The sequence below is a fragment of the Anabrus simplex genome, chromosome 2, assembly GCF_040414725.1.
Source record: "Anabrus simplex isolate iqAnaSimp1 chromosome 2, ASM4041472v1, whole genome shotgun sequence".
Taxonomy (NCBI): Eukaryota; Metazoa; Arthropoda; class Insecta; order Orthoptera; family Tettigoniidae; genus Anabrus; species Anabrus simplex.
Window position 1 is genome coordinate 846,192,707 of NC_090266.1, and position 15,102 is coordinate 846,207,808.

Below are 15,102 nucleotides of genomic sequence, written 5' to 3' on the forward strand. Positions count from 1 at the left end.
GCAGACTGAAGCGAAAGACTTCCTCCCTTTGTTATAGGAAAGTTCGATAGGCCACGATGTTTCCGGGCAAATACAAGGCATCTAAAAATGCAATTCAAATTGATGAGGTTTTACTCTATCGCAAAACAAGTAACAAAAAAATATGGCACTTTCACAGGGGAGCCAGCATAATTTGTCCTTGTCCTTCAATCTTTTTATCTTTTGTTGCATGAAATTGTATTTGCCATTGATTTATCCAAGTACTTTATTCGAATAACGTAAATACACCTTGTTGGATACATTTCAGAATTAGTTTTTTCCCATGGCATTTGAAAGATTTAAACTGTGAATCAAGGTTATTGCACGAGGTAATGGGTCTTAGAATAATTTGTGATGCGGCAAGGGGCATTTCTGAATCACGAGTTGGCAGTTAATTTGAAATCGTATTTTTGCATCCCTATGACTTCAAATTGACGAGGTTTTACTCTAACGCAAAACAAACGAGTTTGCAGGTGTGTGTGTTTCAAGTGTTTACATTGCACGAAAAGAATTATCCACCACTGGCCGTGTTTGTTACTCTCCGAGTAAGAGAGATCGCGTGTGAGAAGTGTTTTAGACATGGAATGTGACGAATTTGTAAGTAATTTAGGAGAGGATTCTAGAGACAGAAGAGACAAGAATCTACCAATCTACAGCGATTCGAGCCTATTGCATGTTCAGATTAATGAAATACCTGTCACGTAAGAACGCTTACTTGCTAATTTTCATGGCAAATATATTTTGTAGGAGTGATAATGCATTTTTATCATCCCAAATATGTTCGGCAAAGTAGCTGTATCCGTTATGTTCATATTTGCGTACAGACCACGTGGAACATGAGGAGTGATATGAAATGTTTGTTTATGCCTACGTTACTCTTTCGCTGGAAGGAATTTTAGTTCATTTAATTTTTTCAAAATTATCCTTCCTAAAATCAGGGTGCAGAGATTATTTGGCAGCAGGGATTATTAGTGAAAATACGGTACATTAGGACCAAAACAGTGACAGGCAATCCCAAGATCTCCCATGGCTTTATGTATGTAAGGTGCAACATCACTTTGGGTATTACATTATATATTCTGTTCTGGTCTCAGGAACAATTATCGGTAATATTAATATACTAGATTTTTGTTACAAAAGAGCAATTTTGATTCCTGTTTGAAAACTCAGCGACTATACAGTGCTCTAAGGGAAGTGCCGAAAAACTGTTTCAGCGATACAATAAAAAAATATTAAATACCAACATCTAACCCTCGACATAACTTACGACGTTTCACAAGCATGAATATTTGACGAAACTCATTCCGTCTTCAAGCAGAGCTGTCGGAATGTACCGTCTCCTAATTGTTGTCCTGGAATTTCCTACTCAGAAATCTCACTCGTCACACAGCTTTGTTATCGCAGCAGGCAATCCTTACCAGTTATCGAGGACATTCAAATGTGTCTGCAATCATCGCATGAAGAGCTGCGGCATCTAAAGATAGGTTGACCAAACTGATTTGTTGAAATTCTTATTTGGAATTTGTCAAGCTTATAAAAGACGTACTGTGGTGAAAATGCAAAAGACGTACAATTTGACCTCACTTTGTCCCAAGTATGCACCTGACACTTCTTGTGATGTAGAAAGATAATTTTCTGTGCTTCAGAATGTGCTGACAGATAAACGGATAAGCTTAAATCAATTCAATTAGGAGAAATTACAGTAGTTATATAAAGTTTCAAAAGGAACTGAATTTTGATAGTGCATATTTTACAGTTTATTGTACATTTTTGCCATATGACAGTGCATAAATGCATGCACATTTTGAGATTTGATCATGCAAGGAAATCCGGGCTCTAGTTATCACTAATCTTTTGTAGTTTAAGACCTAAAAACCATCCAGATATGCAAGCAAATATGATCTTAAAGGTGATGAAATAAGACTAAAAAATAAATATGATCATAATTGACTATATGAGGCCCTTTTTAAAATTAAAAATTGCAACTGCAAAATTTGTTATTCTAAATTCTTGTCTTTCCTATTAGGTTTCTGGATACATACATTCAGATACAGTGCATTTTCACTGGCTCTGCTATCAAACAGACTCTTTACCTGAGATTTCATAGTCTACCTTTAAAGTTTTGTATAAAACATTCTAAAAGTCCAACACAAAATAGTGCAAAATCCTACCATCAGGCCAGCCAAGAGTGTGTGTACTGTGCCATGAACAGTGTGATACATATCACGTAATGAAGTGCAAGAAGAGAAGAGTGACTCAATTTTACTCTGAGCAAAGTACTCCTTGAGTGAAATGTAATTTACTTGATGTAATATGCAACTTTGCACATTGTGCGCAATAACATTTATTATTATTATTATTATTATTCTAAAAGTCAAAATACAAGTTACATACAGGGCTGGAAGTTTGATACTGAGGAGAAATAGGATACAACACAACTAGGAATCAATCTTACATTTACTATTTTAGGATGATAAAGGAATAGCTAAAATACACAATTTTAAAAAACTAGAAATATTAAATTTCTAAACAAATTAAAAGTCATTCACGAGCTGGGATGAAGTTCAAATGCATGTAGGTCTACGTCTTTCATTCTCCTCTACGGGTGGCACTGAACTGTATAATGAGATTTTTCTACAAATTGTCAGGTAAGAAAGATCTCCTATCACTTAATAAATTCTTGTAATGAGAGAAGCTTCTTTCTAGGTCACAAGATGTTACTGGTGTATATTTAAAATTAAGCTAAATCACTTGCAGTCACACATGCACACACTTTGCAAACGTACTAGTCACTACTCCTTTATGAACATCACTTCCACAATTGACTGTAACTATTATTTCTCCATAGCACATTTTGAAGTTCACATTTCCAACCATCATCAAATATTATATGTGACTGTTGCACTGCAAGTTCAAAACATGTTGCACAATTTTAATGGCTTTGTGAATTTCCAGACCAACAAATTCTGTAAGAGTAAACTCACTTGATATGTAGTAATTACAAAGTCTGACTTAATATACACCAGATGGATAAAACATCTTGAGGCATCCAGCAGTTTTGACAATAAATGAACAACACTTTTCCGTTTGATTCCATCCTCCCACAAAATATTCATTAATAATTACATTATAAAATATAATTGCAATGCTTGAATGATTTACTTTCTAAAACTTCTGATGTCAACAGAAAAATAAATGTCCCCAGGGCAATCAGTTTGGAGTGTTCAAATAATTACATTTCCTTTGTATCTACGTTCAGTATCTGTTGTCCCATCAGCTGACACCCAAATCTTCTCTGCCATACATTGCCATACTTTACAAAGGAAAAAATTAAATGTATCCTCCTAATTCAATACAAAACATAATTCCATCATTAGATGGAGCAATAAAATTCAAAGTGTTTCGACTTGTTTGAGCCATCTTCAGTGAAATATGGGGGGGGGTTAAAGTAATTTACATAATACAAGCTAAACATATGCTAAAAACATAATGAAGGAAGAAATGAAAAACAAAGACAGACTGAAATAAAACAATAACAATATTTACATCACTAGATGGAGCAATAAGCAACTCGCTGAGATAAATTCAGTGAAAAAAGGGTTAATATAAAACATAATTGAATCCAAAAAATGTGCTAAACCTAGGAATAAAATAAAATAAACAAAACAATAAGTGCTAATAGTGAGGTAGCGGACCTCCTAAACTTAATTTTTTAAAGTTTGATAATTCAAAAACAGGACGAAATCAATGTGTTGAAAATTCAGGCTGACAGTTTGTCCTTGGATTCAATTATGATTTATATTAACCCTTCTTTCACTGAATTTGTCTCAGCGAGTTATTTATTGCTCAATCTAGTGATGTAAATATTGTATATTGTTATTGTTTTATTTCAGTCTGTCTCTCTTGTTTATAATTTGTTCCTTCATTATGTTTTTAGCGCATTTTTAAGTTGTATTATGTATATTACTTTAACCACCCCCTTATTTCACTGAAGATGGCTCAAACGAGTCGAAACATGTTGGAAATTTATTGCTCCATCTAATGATGGAATTATGTTTTGTATTGAATTAGGAGGATACATTTAATTTTTTCCTTTGTAAAGTGAAAACCATCAATACGGAATGATTCTAATATCTTTGCTTTAGAGTACTGTTTCTTCATAGCTACACAATAGTTTTTGTGCAGTGTTGATTCTGTAGGAACAGATGTGTGTGTTTCTCTAGGAAATTCAATGAGGTAGGGATTGTTTACTCTGTTCAGTATGATGTTCATAGACACCATCATCCCTGGAAGTTCCTTTGAAAAATCCAAACTTTGGTCTGTAGTTGAAGGTGGTAAAGACTTTTGAAGGAACAGTTGTTGTCTCTTCTTATTTGTGTCATCACTTGGCATTGCTGCAATGGTTAATTGTGTCACAATGCTGCTGCACATTAAAATGTCTTTCAGCCTTGACTTTCAATTATCACACTTTGCAGAAAAATAGCTAATCTATCTGTATGGAAATATTCTTCACTAAATTCCTTAGAGCCCTGTAACTTCACACTGGTAGAACACTTCTCCTTTGGCATGATGAAATCTATACTGAGCTGCAGTAGCCATAGCCATCAACTGTGAGTAGTGACTTTTACATTGAGTTAGAGTAACTGGTTTCATGGTGCATACAGTTGGGAATTTATACCCTCACTGGAAGGGACAGTCCCAGGGAAATGTTTACATTCCCTTTAGATCCAAACTCTGAGAAGATTTTTTTTTTGCTAGTGTGTCGCAACGACAGAGATGTCCGCCTTCGTAGCGTAACGGTTAGTGTTATTAGCTGCCGTCCTCGGGGGCCCGGGTTCGATTCCCGGTACTGCCAGGAATTTAAGAATGGCAGGAGGGCTGGCATGTGGTTGGAATGGTACATGCAGCTCACCTCCAATGGGGGTGTGCCTGAAAAGAGCTGCACCACCTCAGGATGAGGACACGAGTTTACTTTTACTTTACCGACAGACATAGGTCTTATGGCGACGGTGGGATAGAAAAGGCCTAGGAGTTGGAAGGAAGCGGCCGTGGCCTTAAGGCACAGCCCCAGCATTTGCCTGGTGCGAAAATGAGAAACCATGGAAAACCATCTTCAGGGCAGCCGACAGTGGGATTCGAACCCACTATCTCCCGGATGCAAGCTCACAGCCGCGCTTCCCTAACCGCACGGCCAACTTGCCCGGTGAGAAGATTCTTCAGTCTGTCTAAACTAATTTATGAATAAATCAAATTTAGAAAATACCTGAAAAAGAAAATATATAACAACAGATTATATCTTAAAAAGAAACTATAACAAATTTCTCATGTAGTTCATATTGTTAAACAGGTTTCACAATTCACTTCCAGAGGGCCCATACAGAGTAGTTCCATTCAGCCAAGATAGATAAACTTAACATGCCAGTGTCTCCGATTCAATTCCAGCCAATCAGCTTAGACATTAGTATAATATCAGGCAGCCTGTTAAGTCAGAAATTAACCATTTTCAGGCCCATAATTAAACAAGCTATTTTTCTTTCCTACATATAAGGAACTTATTCCTGAAATCTTGCTCTTTTTCCTTACAGCCTGTGTTTTAAAAAAATCCTCTATATTAAAAAGAAGGAAAGTGCAGGACAAATCTATATATATAAAAGAACTTGTCCTGACTGACTGACTGACTGACCGATTCATCATCGCCGAGCCAAAACTACTCCATATAAAGAAATGAAATTTTGAGAATACATTTATATTACAATGTAGGTGCTCGCTAAGGGAGGATTTTTGGATATTCCGTCGCTAAAGGGGTGAAAAGGGGGATGAATTTTTAAAATGGGTGTATCTATATCTCAAAACTTGAGAAGTTTACAGATGTAAAAATTGATATTTAGCATCGCCTTTAAAAATAAAGAAACACGTATTTTTTTTGTTTTCGGAAAATCCCAATGGGAGGGGTGAAAAAGGATGAAGAAGAGGTGGAATAGCTTTAATGAGGATACTTATATCACAGAAATTGAAGATATTACAAGACCTGAAATTTGGTATTTGGGATCTCCTTTAAGAACAAAGTAACACTTATTTTTTGTTTTTGGAATATCCAGTTAAAGGGGGTTAAACAGTAGTGACAAATAGGGGTGAATTTTTAGAAAGACTATATCTGCAGTATATCTCCAAAACGTAAAATGTTACAGGTGTAAAAACTGGTATTTCGAATCTCCTGTAAAAGTAAAGAAATATAGGTGATTTATTTTTGGAAACTCCACTTAAGGGGAAGTAGAAAGGGGGTGAAATTTTAAAATGAGCATTTCTACAGTATATCCCAAAAACTTCATATGTTACAGAAGTGAAAATGGTACTTTTTTAATCTCTATTAAAGATAAAGAAACATTTATTTTTTGTTTTCGGAAAAAACACTTGGGTTGGAGGGGAGTAAAAGTGACTTAAAATGGGGTTGAATTCTTTTAATTAAGATACTGATACCTCAAAAACTGAAGATTTTACAGACGTGAAATTTGTTATTGGGATCTCCTTTAAAAATAAAGAAATACGTATTTTTTGTTTTTGGAAATCAACTTAAGGGCAAGGGGGAAAATTGAAAAATTCGTTGAATTATTTGTATGAAGATACTATTATCTCAAAAACAAAAGATTTTGCAGATGTGAAAATTTGTATTTGGAATCTGATTTAAAAGTAAAGCAACACGTATTCTCGGAAAATCCAATGAAGGAGGGGGGGGGGGGGTTGCGGGGTTGAAAGAATTGAAAAGTTAATTTAATTAACTGTATGAGTATACTTACATCTAATAAAAAACTAAAGTAGTTACAGACGTGTAAACTGGTATTTGGATCTCCTTTAAATAACAAAGAAAAACGCGTTTTGCGGGGGAAATCTTGGGTGGGGGATGAAAAGGAGTTGAATTCCTTTTATGACACAGATCACAAAAACTGAAGATGTTAGGTGTGAAAATTGGTATTTAGAAGACCCTTTACTACTAAAGAAACAAGTATTTTTTTGCCAGAAAATTCACTTAAGGGGTGGGGAGTGTGAAAGGAAGTAAAAAAAGTGAATTCTTTTTATCGGGATACTGATATCTCAAAACTGAAGGTAACAGACGTGAACATTGGTATTTGGAATCTCCTTCAAACATAAACACGCCTTCTTTTCATGGGGGAGGTGTAAATCAACTTAACGGCGGTGAGGTGAAAAAGGAGTTGAGACCAATTGATTTTACTGTTCATAATGTACTTATTCTGGTCATAAACCGATCATTTTTAATCTTTCCTGGGTTCGTTTTCAAAAACATTCTTTTCCTTTGGAGAACTTAAAGTTAGATTACAGTATCTTCTCCTGGCATATAAATAAAAATTTAAACACATTTGAAATAAACGATAGGAATATTGACCGTGCAGTTGTTCATCTGTATAATAAGCTCAATAATGCACGGAAGTATAGAATTTGCATCGCCAGAAATCCCGCGCACTTGCCTACGCGCGACAATGGTGCTGGTCACATTGTCAGCAATGATAATGGCAGCAGATGTAATTTACCACAAAGTAGCGGTCTTGCGTCTTACTGCGAGGGTTCAGAAAATCAATAATAATAATAATAATAATAATAATAATAATAATAATAATAATAATAACAACAACAACCTAAATTCAACTAATATCACCCACCCTAATAATAATAATAATAATAATAATAATAATAATAATAATAATAATAATAATAATAATATTCTGGACAGTCGTCAAAATGTGCGGACCGCGCTGGAAAAGGGTCCTGGCAGGGTAATGACTAAGAATGCAGTCCGACAGTGGGTTCAGTACCGCCAAGGCATCCAAGACGACACCACGCCCGATCTCCTCAAGGATTTGATCCATATTAAAAACGCTTATAGGAAAAGATGGCAAAGATTTAGGGACCCAACTGACTGGGTGGAATACCTGGACCTAGCCCGGGAAGTACGAAATCACTTGTTGGAAAGAAAGATTGAAAAATGGGAGGAACTTTCCGTAACCTCTCGGAAAAAGAGTCAGATCGCGAATTTTGAAGGATTCTCTCAGAAAACGAGTCAGATCGCGAATTTCGGCGGATTATATATAAAGAGTTAAGTATTCAGTTATAAATTCCAGTATAATACCGTTGCGAAGCACGGGTATCTTGCTAGTATCAGATAAAACATAATGAGAGTTCATTTTGAACTCATTATTTGTGTGAAAATGTTAATAATCAGGATGCTTCGCTTTCATTTGGGTAATGTTCTTGGATTGTAGATGCATTTCTAATCAAATCAACACTAATCAATGTTCAGTGCTCATTTGCACTTGTCTAGAGATATTAATAACATCTTTGAAGATGCAGGAACTTGGTGGAGCGTATTCATAGAAGAGTTTAAAAGAAGTTGGAAAATAACAATACATAAAGATGTGTACATGAGAGTCTATTCAGAAATAGAATTTGGATAGCTGCCTTAGATTTAATACAGAGTACTGTCCCGATATGTTCAAAATACAAATTCAGGATACATGTTTTCAGAGTAGGAATTTAAAACCTTAAACCTTCAAATGGTCCAGCTTCTTAGCTTTAACATTTCAATTAAGGCAACCGAATGAATCATCATTTCCAGTTCCATACCTAAATGCCGGGATTTTAACCTTTGATGATTACTTCTGATGGCTCGGGGGCTTGCTGTGTGTGGCTCCTTAAGCATTATAATTAATCATAGGTAGGGCCCCCTACTCACAGATGGACACGGGCTCACTAGCATCAACAGAGTGAAGTGTGCCTCTAGATCAGACTAGAATTCCTCTTTTTCCTCAACCGGGCATCCTGATTGTGGTGCACAGCATGAGACAACATGCAAAGTCATTCACCAAGTGACTATCCAAACGCTCATCAGATGGTTGGAGATGCCTACCTTGGTGATACCACTTGCAAACTGCAACTGCTACACCATGTGTCAAAGAACAGTAAACTCAACCCTCGATAAGTAGATATCTCCAGAAGTTTTTTTATTTTACAGTGGATAAATCATGAAATTAGTCTTAATTTCTGTACTTACACAGGTCAAGCAGTATAACTAGGGGAGTAATTTATGGAACATATTGTAATACACAACGTTTTGAAAACTGGATGAAAATAGTGAATTACAAGGCAACAGTGAAATAGCTGCATTAGTTAGAGAGATGGAAGAGAAACTGTGTGATGTAACCGCCATAAGGGGCTACAAGTGTGAGAGACAAACCACAATCACCCGATTTTTCTACAATAAAGACTAAAAATTTCATGTACATGTAAGCTGTTTTATCCCTTTCTTAATAAATTGTTCTAGGTTATGTTCAGTATATTAATATAACCTGAAATGAGTTTTATATTACCATTCACCAAGTTCATAAAACTTATTTTTGAAACTCGAAACCTCACAGTCCATATTTAGATGGAGAGACTATTGTAATAATAATAATAATAATAATAATAATAATAATAATAATAATAATAATAATGGGTGTGTGAGTTTAATATCACTAACCGTGTCTTAAGAAATATCAGTGCGATTAAATTGCCCTGGAAAGGGTTCACTAATGTCTCGGAAAATCCATATGAAGAGGACTTACAATTAACAGCATGCTGACTAACAAACCAGCGATTTTGGATGGAAGGAAGCATCTAACCAACAACTTCTCCATCAAAACAATTTTTGAGACTTAGGCATAGCAGTTATATCACTTTATCAACAGCACTAGATTTTCTTCCTGTCTGAACTCCACTTAGTTTATTGTAATGCATTACAATATATGAAACATACCCTTGTTGAGCAGCACTAGTGAAGTCACCCCAGGACTCTGCACCAGCAGGTCTAGTCTGAGGAATATTTTGAGGAGAGACAGTTGAAGCTGCAGATGGAGCATCAACACTTCCAACATCCAAAAGCAGGTCAGCATTACTTCCAGGAGCTTGTGCAGTATGTGAAGGTGATGAAGTAGGAGTTGTTCTCAGACCAACTGCTGGTGGTGGTGCTATTTTCACTCCACCAGGTGGTGGCGGAAGAATTCCTGAACCAAGATTAGGCCTAGCTTTAGGCTTGCTAGTTACTTCACTCCCATCCTTTTTCTGCAAAAGTGACCAAATAAGCACTTAAAAAGAATAGTTGCAAAGACTTTGAAAAGGATTCCACAGAGGAGAGAAATAATGAAGAGTTTCTTTACACACCGTAATTTTCATATTTATCTTTATTGTTTCTCCTTCCTTGAATCGTAGATCCAATTCTTGTTTAGGAACTTCCTTTTCTTTTTCAATCTCCTCTGATTTTTTAAGCCACTTAAAGTGATCTTGAAGTGCAACATTCAAGTCAAAACTATCTGAACGGTCCGAAAAACCAACCCCAATAAATGCTGATCTACCTGCAAAGATGTATCATTAATAAAAGGGGCAAAAATTATAAACTGTCCAAAGTTATTTATCAATTCATTCTCAAAAGGCTTTTGCCATGAATATTTACCATTATCATCCTGAATCCTGATCACAAAATAGCGAGAGGAATCTGTGACAGCTTCTATTGCAACGCCTGGGTATGTGTCAATTGGGCATTTAGCAAACAGTTCTCCAGTGTTTTTGTCTTCCAGTTTTAAGATGCATTCCTTGTCTTTGGCTACCAATCGAAGTCTGCCAGTCCATTGTGGTTCATTAAGATTCCAGTCAGCTGCTCTGAAATATAATGTTTAATTTAGACTGCATTATTACCTACAGTATTTAATACAAACAAATATATGGAAGAGCCTTTCTTCTTTAAAAAACTGTGTGCAAAGCAAAATTATACAATATCCCTTCAATTACTGGGAGAACCTGCAGAATAATACAAATCAATGTTCATGTACATGTGTGTCGAATGTAAATATTATTCTCTTATTACGTAGGGCTATTATTAAAATAAACCACAATTTATCCATCCAATAAGCCCTCTACTATGAGCTTCAACATAATGGATAAGGTACCAGTATTTCAGCAGCTAACATAAGTAATGGAAGTGTAGAGTATGAAAGTTCTGAAAGAATGAAAGAAATGAAGAAAGAATTGTTAAAAATTTTACCAGTATGTTAAAGATATCATTAAAAATTTGGAAATACCAAGTAAAACCAATATTATGGTATATAAATCACTATCTGTCCATGTTAATTCATGATGCTAAAACATGGACATTGACCAAGCAGCATTTTCTGTGAGGAATTCCAAGGACGATGAACAAGAATACAAATAGGAAATCAAATAAAATTTTTGTTTTGCAAGTTGTTTTACGCCGCACCGACACAGATACGTATTATGGCGACGATGGGATGCGAAAGGGCTAGGAGTGGGAAGGAAGTGGCCCGTGGCCTTAAGGTACAGCCCCAGCATTTGCCTGGTGTGAAAATGGGAAACCACAGAAAACCATCTTCAGGGCTGAAGACAGTGGGGTTCGAACCTACTATTCCCTGAATACTGGCCGCAATGAAGCGACTGCAGCTACAGAGCTCAGTAATTAAATAATTAGAATCACTCTAGATGTGCATAAGAAGTCAGGACAATCTCGCTCAATGGCCAGGCACATACTACATTACAATAAGAAGAGTATCCAATTTGATTTTCTCTCTCTGCTAGCTGCTCTACGTCGCACCGACACAGACAGGTCTTATGGCGACAATGGGACAGGAAAGGGCTAGGAGTGGGAAGGAAGCGGCCGTCGCCTTAATTAAGGTACAGCCCCAGCATTTGCCTGGTGTGAAAATGGGAAACCACGGAAAACCATTTTCAGGGCTGCCGACAGTGGGGTTCGAACCTACTATCTCCCGAATACTGGATACTGGCCGCACTTAAATTTGAGTTTCAAGGACACAGCAGGAGTTCTTAATCTGTGCTGTTTTTGATTGGACTTGCACTAGTTTAGGTTCTACTTAGTATTGTATAAGGGGACTGCATTATCCAATGGGTCATGAGACTCAAAAGCAATGAAGGAAATAATAACCGCAGCAGAACTACATTTTAATTCTGAAGAATTGGCAAGATTTTGGAGGCTTCATCTGTCGATGTTTTGTTTTATAATAATGAAGATGTTTTAATATGAACTTTCAGCGTTTAGCTATATAAACAGATTCATCAATTTAAGTGCAAACGTTTACCCTACAAGATAACTTTTTAATGTCTTGTGTGTAATAATTTCATATTTTAATATCAATATTGATGTATTTGTTTCCTAGAATATGAGAAATTATATTTGTGATGTTCATTCGCCGAAGAAGAGAATGGTAGTTCTCAAAACTTGCACGAATATTGAATTAATGAAGGATATTAAATATAGACAGGGCGAACCTAACAACCACCCCTTGTGTTATTCTAAAAGATTGTCAATATGGACCAATTTGTGAACCAATATAGTTAAATTTCTTGATGCTATCAAGAGTAGGTCAGGAACAAGGAGGAGTTTAATAGGAAGAGATATAGAATGTAAGACTGGGAAAAGAAACACAGGAGAAGACTTGTATAAAGTAGAAACATTAGAAGAAAAAACATCTACCGGTACTTTTCATTACCTGGTAGTGAACATAACAGTGGGAAATGTAAGTTTAGCATTGATAACCGAGGACTGATCAGATTTCATGCATAACTGTTCTGCAGTCAAGTTGTTTTGGTAGAATCAATCAATCATCTGCATTTAGGGCTGTCACCCATGTGCCACATTCCCAACTTATTGTTTACTTAGCTACTTCTTATATGTTTTCAAAGAACTTTGAAATTTATCAAACATTTTCCTTGATAATTTATTCCAATCCTTTTACTCCTCGTCCTATTTTTCTCCAATTTGTCCTCTTGAATTCCAAATTTATCTTCACATTATGACCTTTTTTATTTTTAAAAGCTCCACTCAAGATAGTCATTCCACACCATCTCTCCACTGACAGCTAAAAGCATACAACAGTCTAGCATCTCATCTCCTTACACCTAAGTCTTCCCAGTTCAAAGACTGCAACATTTTCGTAACACTACTCCTTTGTCAGAATTCACCCAGAACAAATCGTGTGCTTTCCTTTGAATCCCCTCCTCCAATTCTCACATCAAGTAGACCTAGTGTGGTTCCCATACACTGGAGCCATACTCTAATCGGGGTCTTACCACAGACTTGTATGCCCTCTCCTTAACATCCTTACTACAACCCCTAAATACTCTCATAACCATGTGAAGAAATCTGTAATCCTTCTTACAACCTCAATATGATTACCCCAATGAATCAATTCTTATATTAACACCTACGTTAGGGTCTCCCTTATTTTTCAAAGATTTAATTTTGCAATGCATAGGTTATTGTTTTATTCATTTGGGCTCAAAACACCCGAAAACAATTTTTTTCCTTATTTGGAACAGTGCAACCCGTACCGACTCGCGTGCAAACATGTCCATACAAGTTGCGTTACAAGAGTGGCGCACTCTCATTGTTATTGTGTCCGGCTCCATGGCTAAATGGTTAGCGTGCTGGCCTTTCGTCACAGGGGTCCCGGGTTCAATTCCTGGCAGGGTCGGGAATTTTAACCTTAATTGGTTAATTTCGCTGGCACGGGGCTGGGTGTATGTGTCGTCTTCATCATTTCATCCTCATCACGACGCGCAGGTCACCTACGGGTGTCAAATCAAAAGACCTGCATCAGGCGAGCCGAACTTGTCCTCTGACACTCCCGGCACTAAAAGCCATACGCCATTTCAATTTCATTGTTATTGTCACTTAGTTTTCACTTATCGGGTAGCTATCACGGATTGTTTTATATTTCGAAGATGTCAGTGGAACTAAGGAGCAATAAAAAAAAAGCATTTTCTTGGTTGGTGAAGTAAATCACCAAATAACAGGCGCAAAATTACCATCTAATCGTCAAGTTCTCGCAGTTCTATTTTTCAACATACGTGAGGTTAAATTGACTGTTAGTGAAAGCGCAGATCTTGTCATTCGGGAGTGCAATATATTCTGGGAAAAGGCCAGAATACCTACCAGAGCTGTGCCTAATTGTGTTAAGAAGTTAGTGGATCTTTATCAGGTCTGGCAAGAACTGAAAAAAAAAAAAAAAAAAAAAAAAAAAAAACAAGAAGATTCAAGATCTAAATAGGTGCTGCGAAGAGAACTTTCAACTTGAATTAGATAATTTATTCGATATCGCACATGCTGATGCTCTTGAAAGAATAAAAATCAAAGAAGATAAAGTATTTTTGCAAAAGCAAAGAGAGCCTAGTGGGTGTTGACAAAAAGTTGGCTGATATTGAAGAAAGGGCCATGCTGAGAAAACTCGCAGAAGATAAAAAGAGACAAAAGCAAATGCCTTCCGCGAGCTCATTGGAATCTGCAACTTTACAGACTGATACCATGAAGACATAGAAGAACAATCCACAAGCTCTGAAGAAAGCCTGGAAGAATCTCTGCCATCCATATCTCAATCTGTAACTTCTTTAGCTACGTCGACAAGAAGAGGAAGAAAAGATTTTATCACATCTAAATTAGTTGCAACTTTAGACAGACGTCAACTAAGCATCAGAGATTCTGTTTATATAATTCAGTCTGTAGTAGAAGCACTTTGTCTTAGTTCTGACAATTACCCGATCAACAAATCTTCTATTCAACGCATTCGAAACACAAATGAGAAAAGATAGAGCGAGATCCATTAAATCTGATTTTCAGAATAACATGCCCGAAGTAGTTACTGTTCATTGGGATGGAAAATTGCTACCTGCTCTGGAGGTAAGAAGTTCTAAAGAAGAACGCCTACCAATTATTATTTCATATGATGAGGAAGAACAACTTCTTGCTGTGCTGACGTTAGACAACTTTTCCGGCAAAGAGAAGCGAAAGCAGTGTAATGCCCTTCATAACTGGAACCTGGATGATAAGGTACAAAAAATGTGCTGTGATACAACAGCATCTAATACAGGACTCTTGAACAGAGCTTGTGTGCTTTTAGAACAAAAACTAGAAAGAGAGTTGTTACCCTTTCCTTGCCGCCATCATATTTACAAACTGGTGCTCAAAAGTGTGTTTGAATCAAAGATCCAACAAATCACTAGCAGTCCTGATAT

General features: G+C 36.4%; 1 protein-coding gene across 2 annotated transcripts in view; it reads right to left on the bottom strand.

Annotated features, from left to right (window-relative positions):
• LOC136864505 (NECAP-like protein CG9132) overlaps nucleotides 1-15,102 on the bottom strand; it is a 77,430-nt gene that overhangs the window by 37,089 nt on the left and 25,239 nt on the right. For both annotated transcript variants that reach the window (XM_067141564.2, XM_067141563.2), the window contains exons 2-4: nucleotides 10,517-10,722; nucleotides 10,228-10,418; nucleotides 9,824-10,128 (exon numbers count right to left, since the gene is read on the bottom strand). In XM_067141564.2, the coding sequence (XP_066997665.1) occupies nucleotides 9,824-10,128; nucleotides 10,228-10,418; nucleotides 10,517-10,722 (702 nt within the window). The remainder of the gene's footprint in view (nucleotides 1-9,823; nucleotides 10,129-10,227; nucleotides 10,419-10,516; nucleotides 10,723-15,102) is intronic.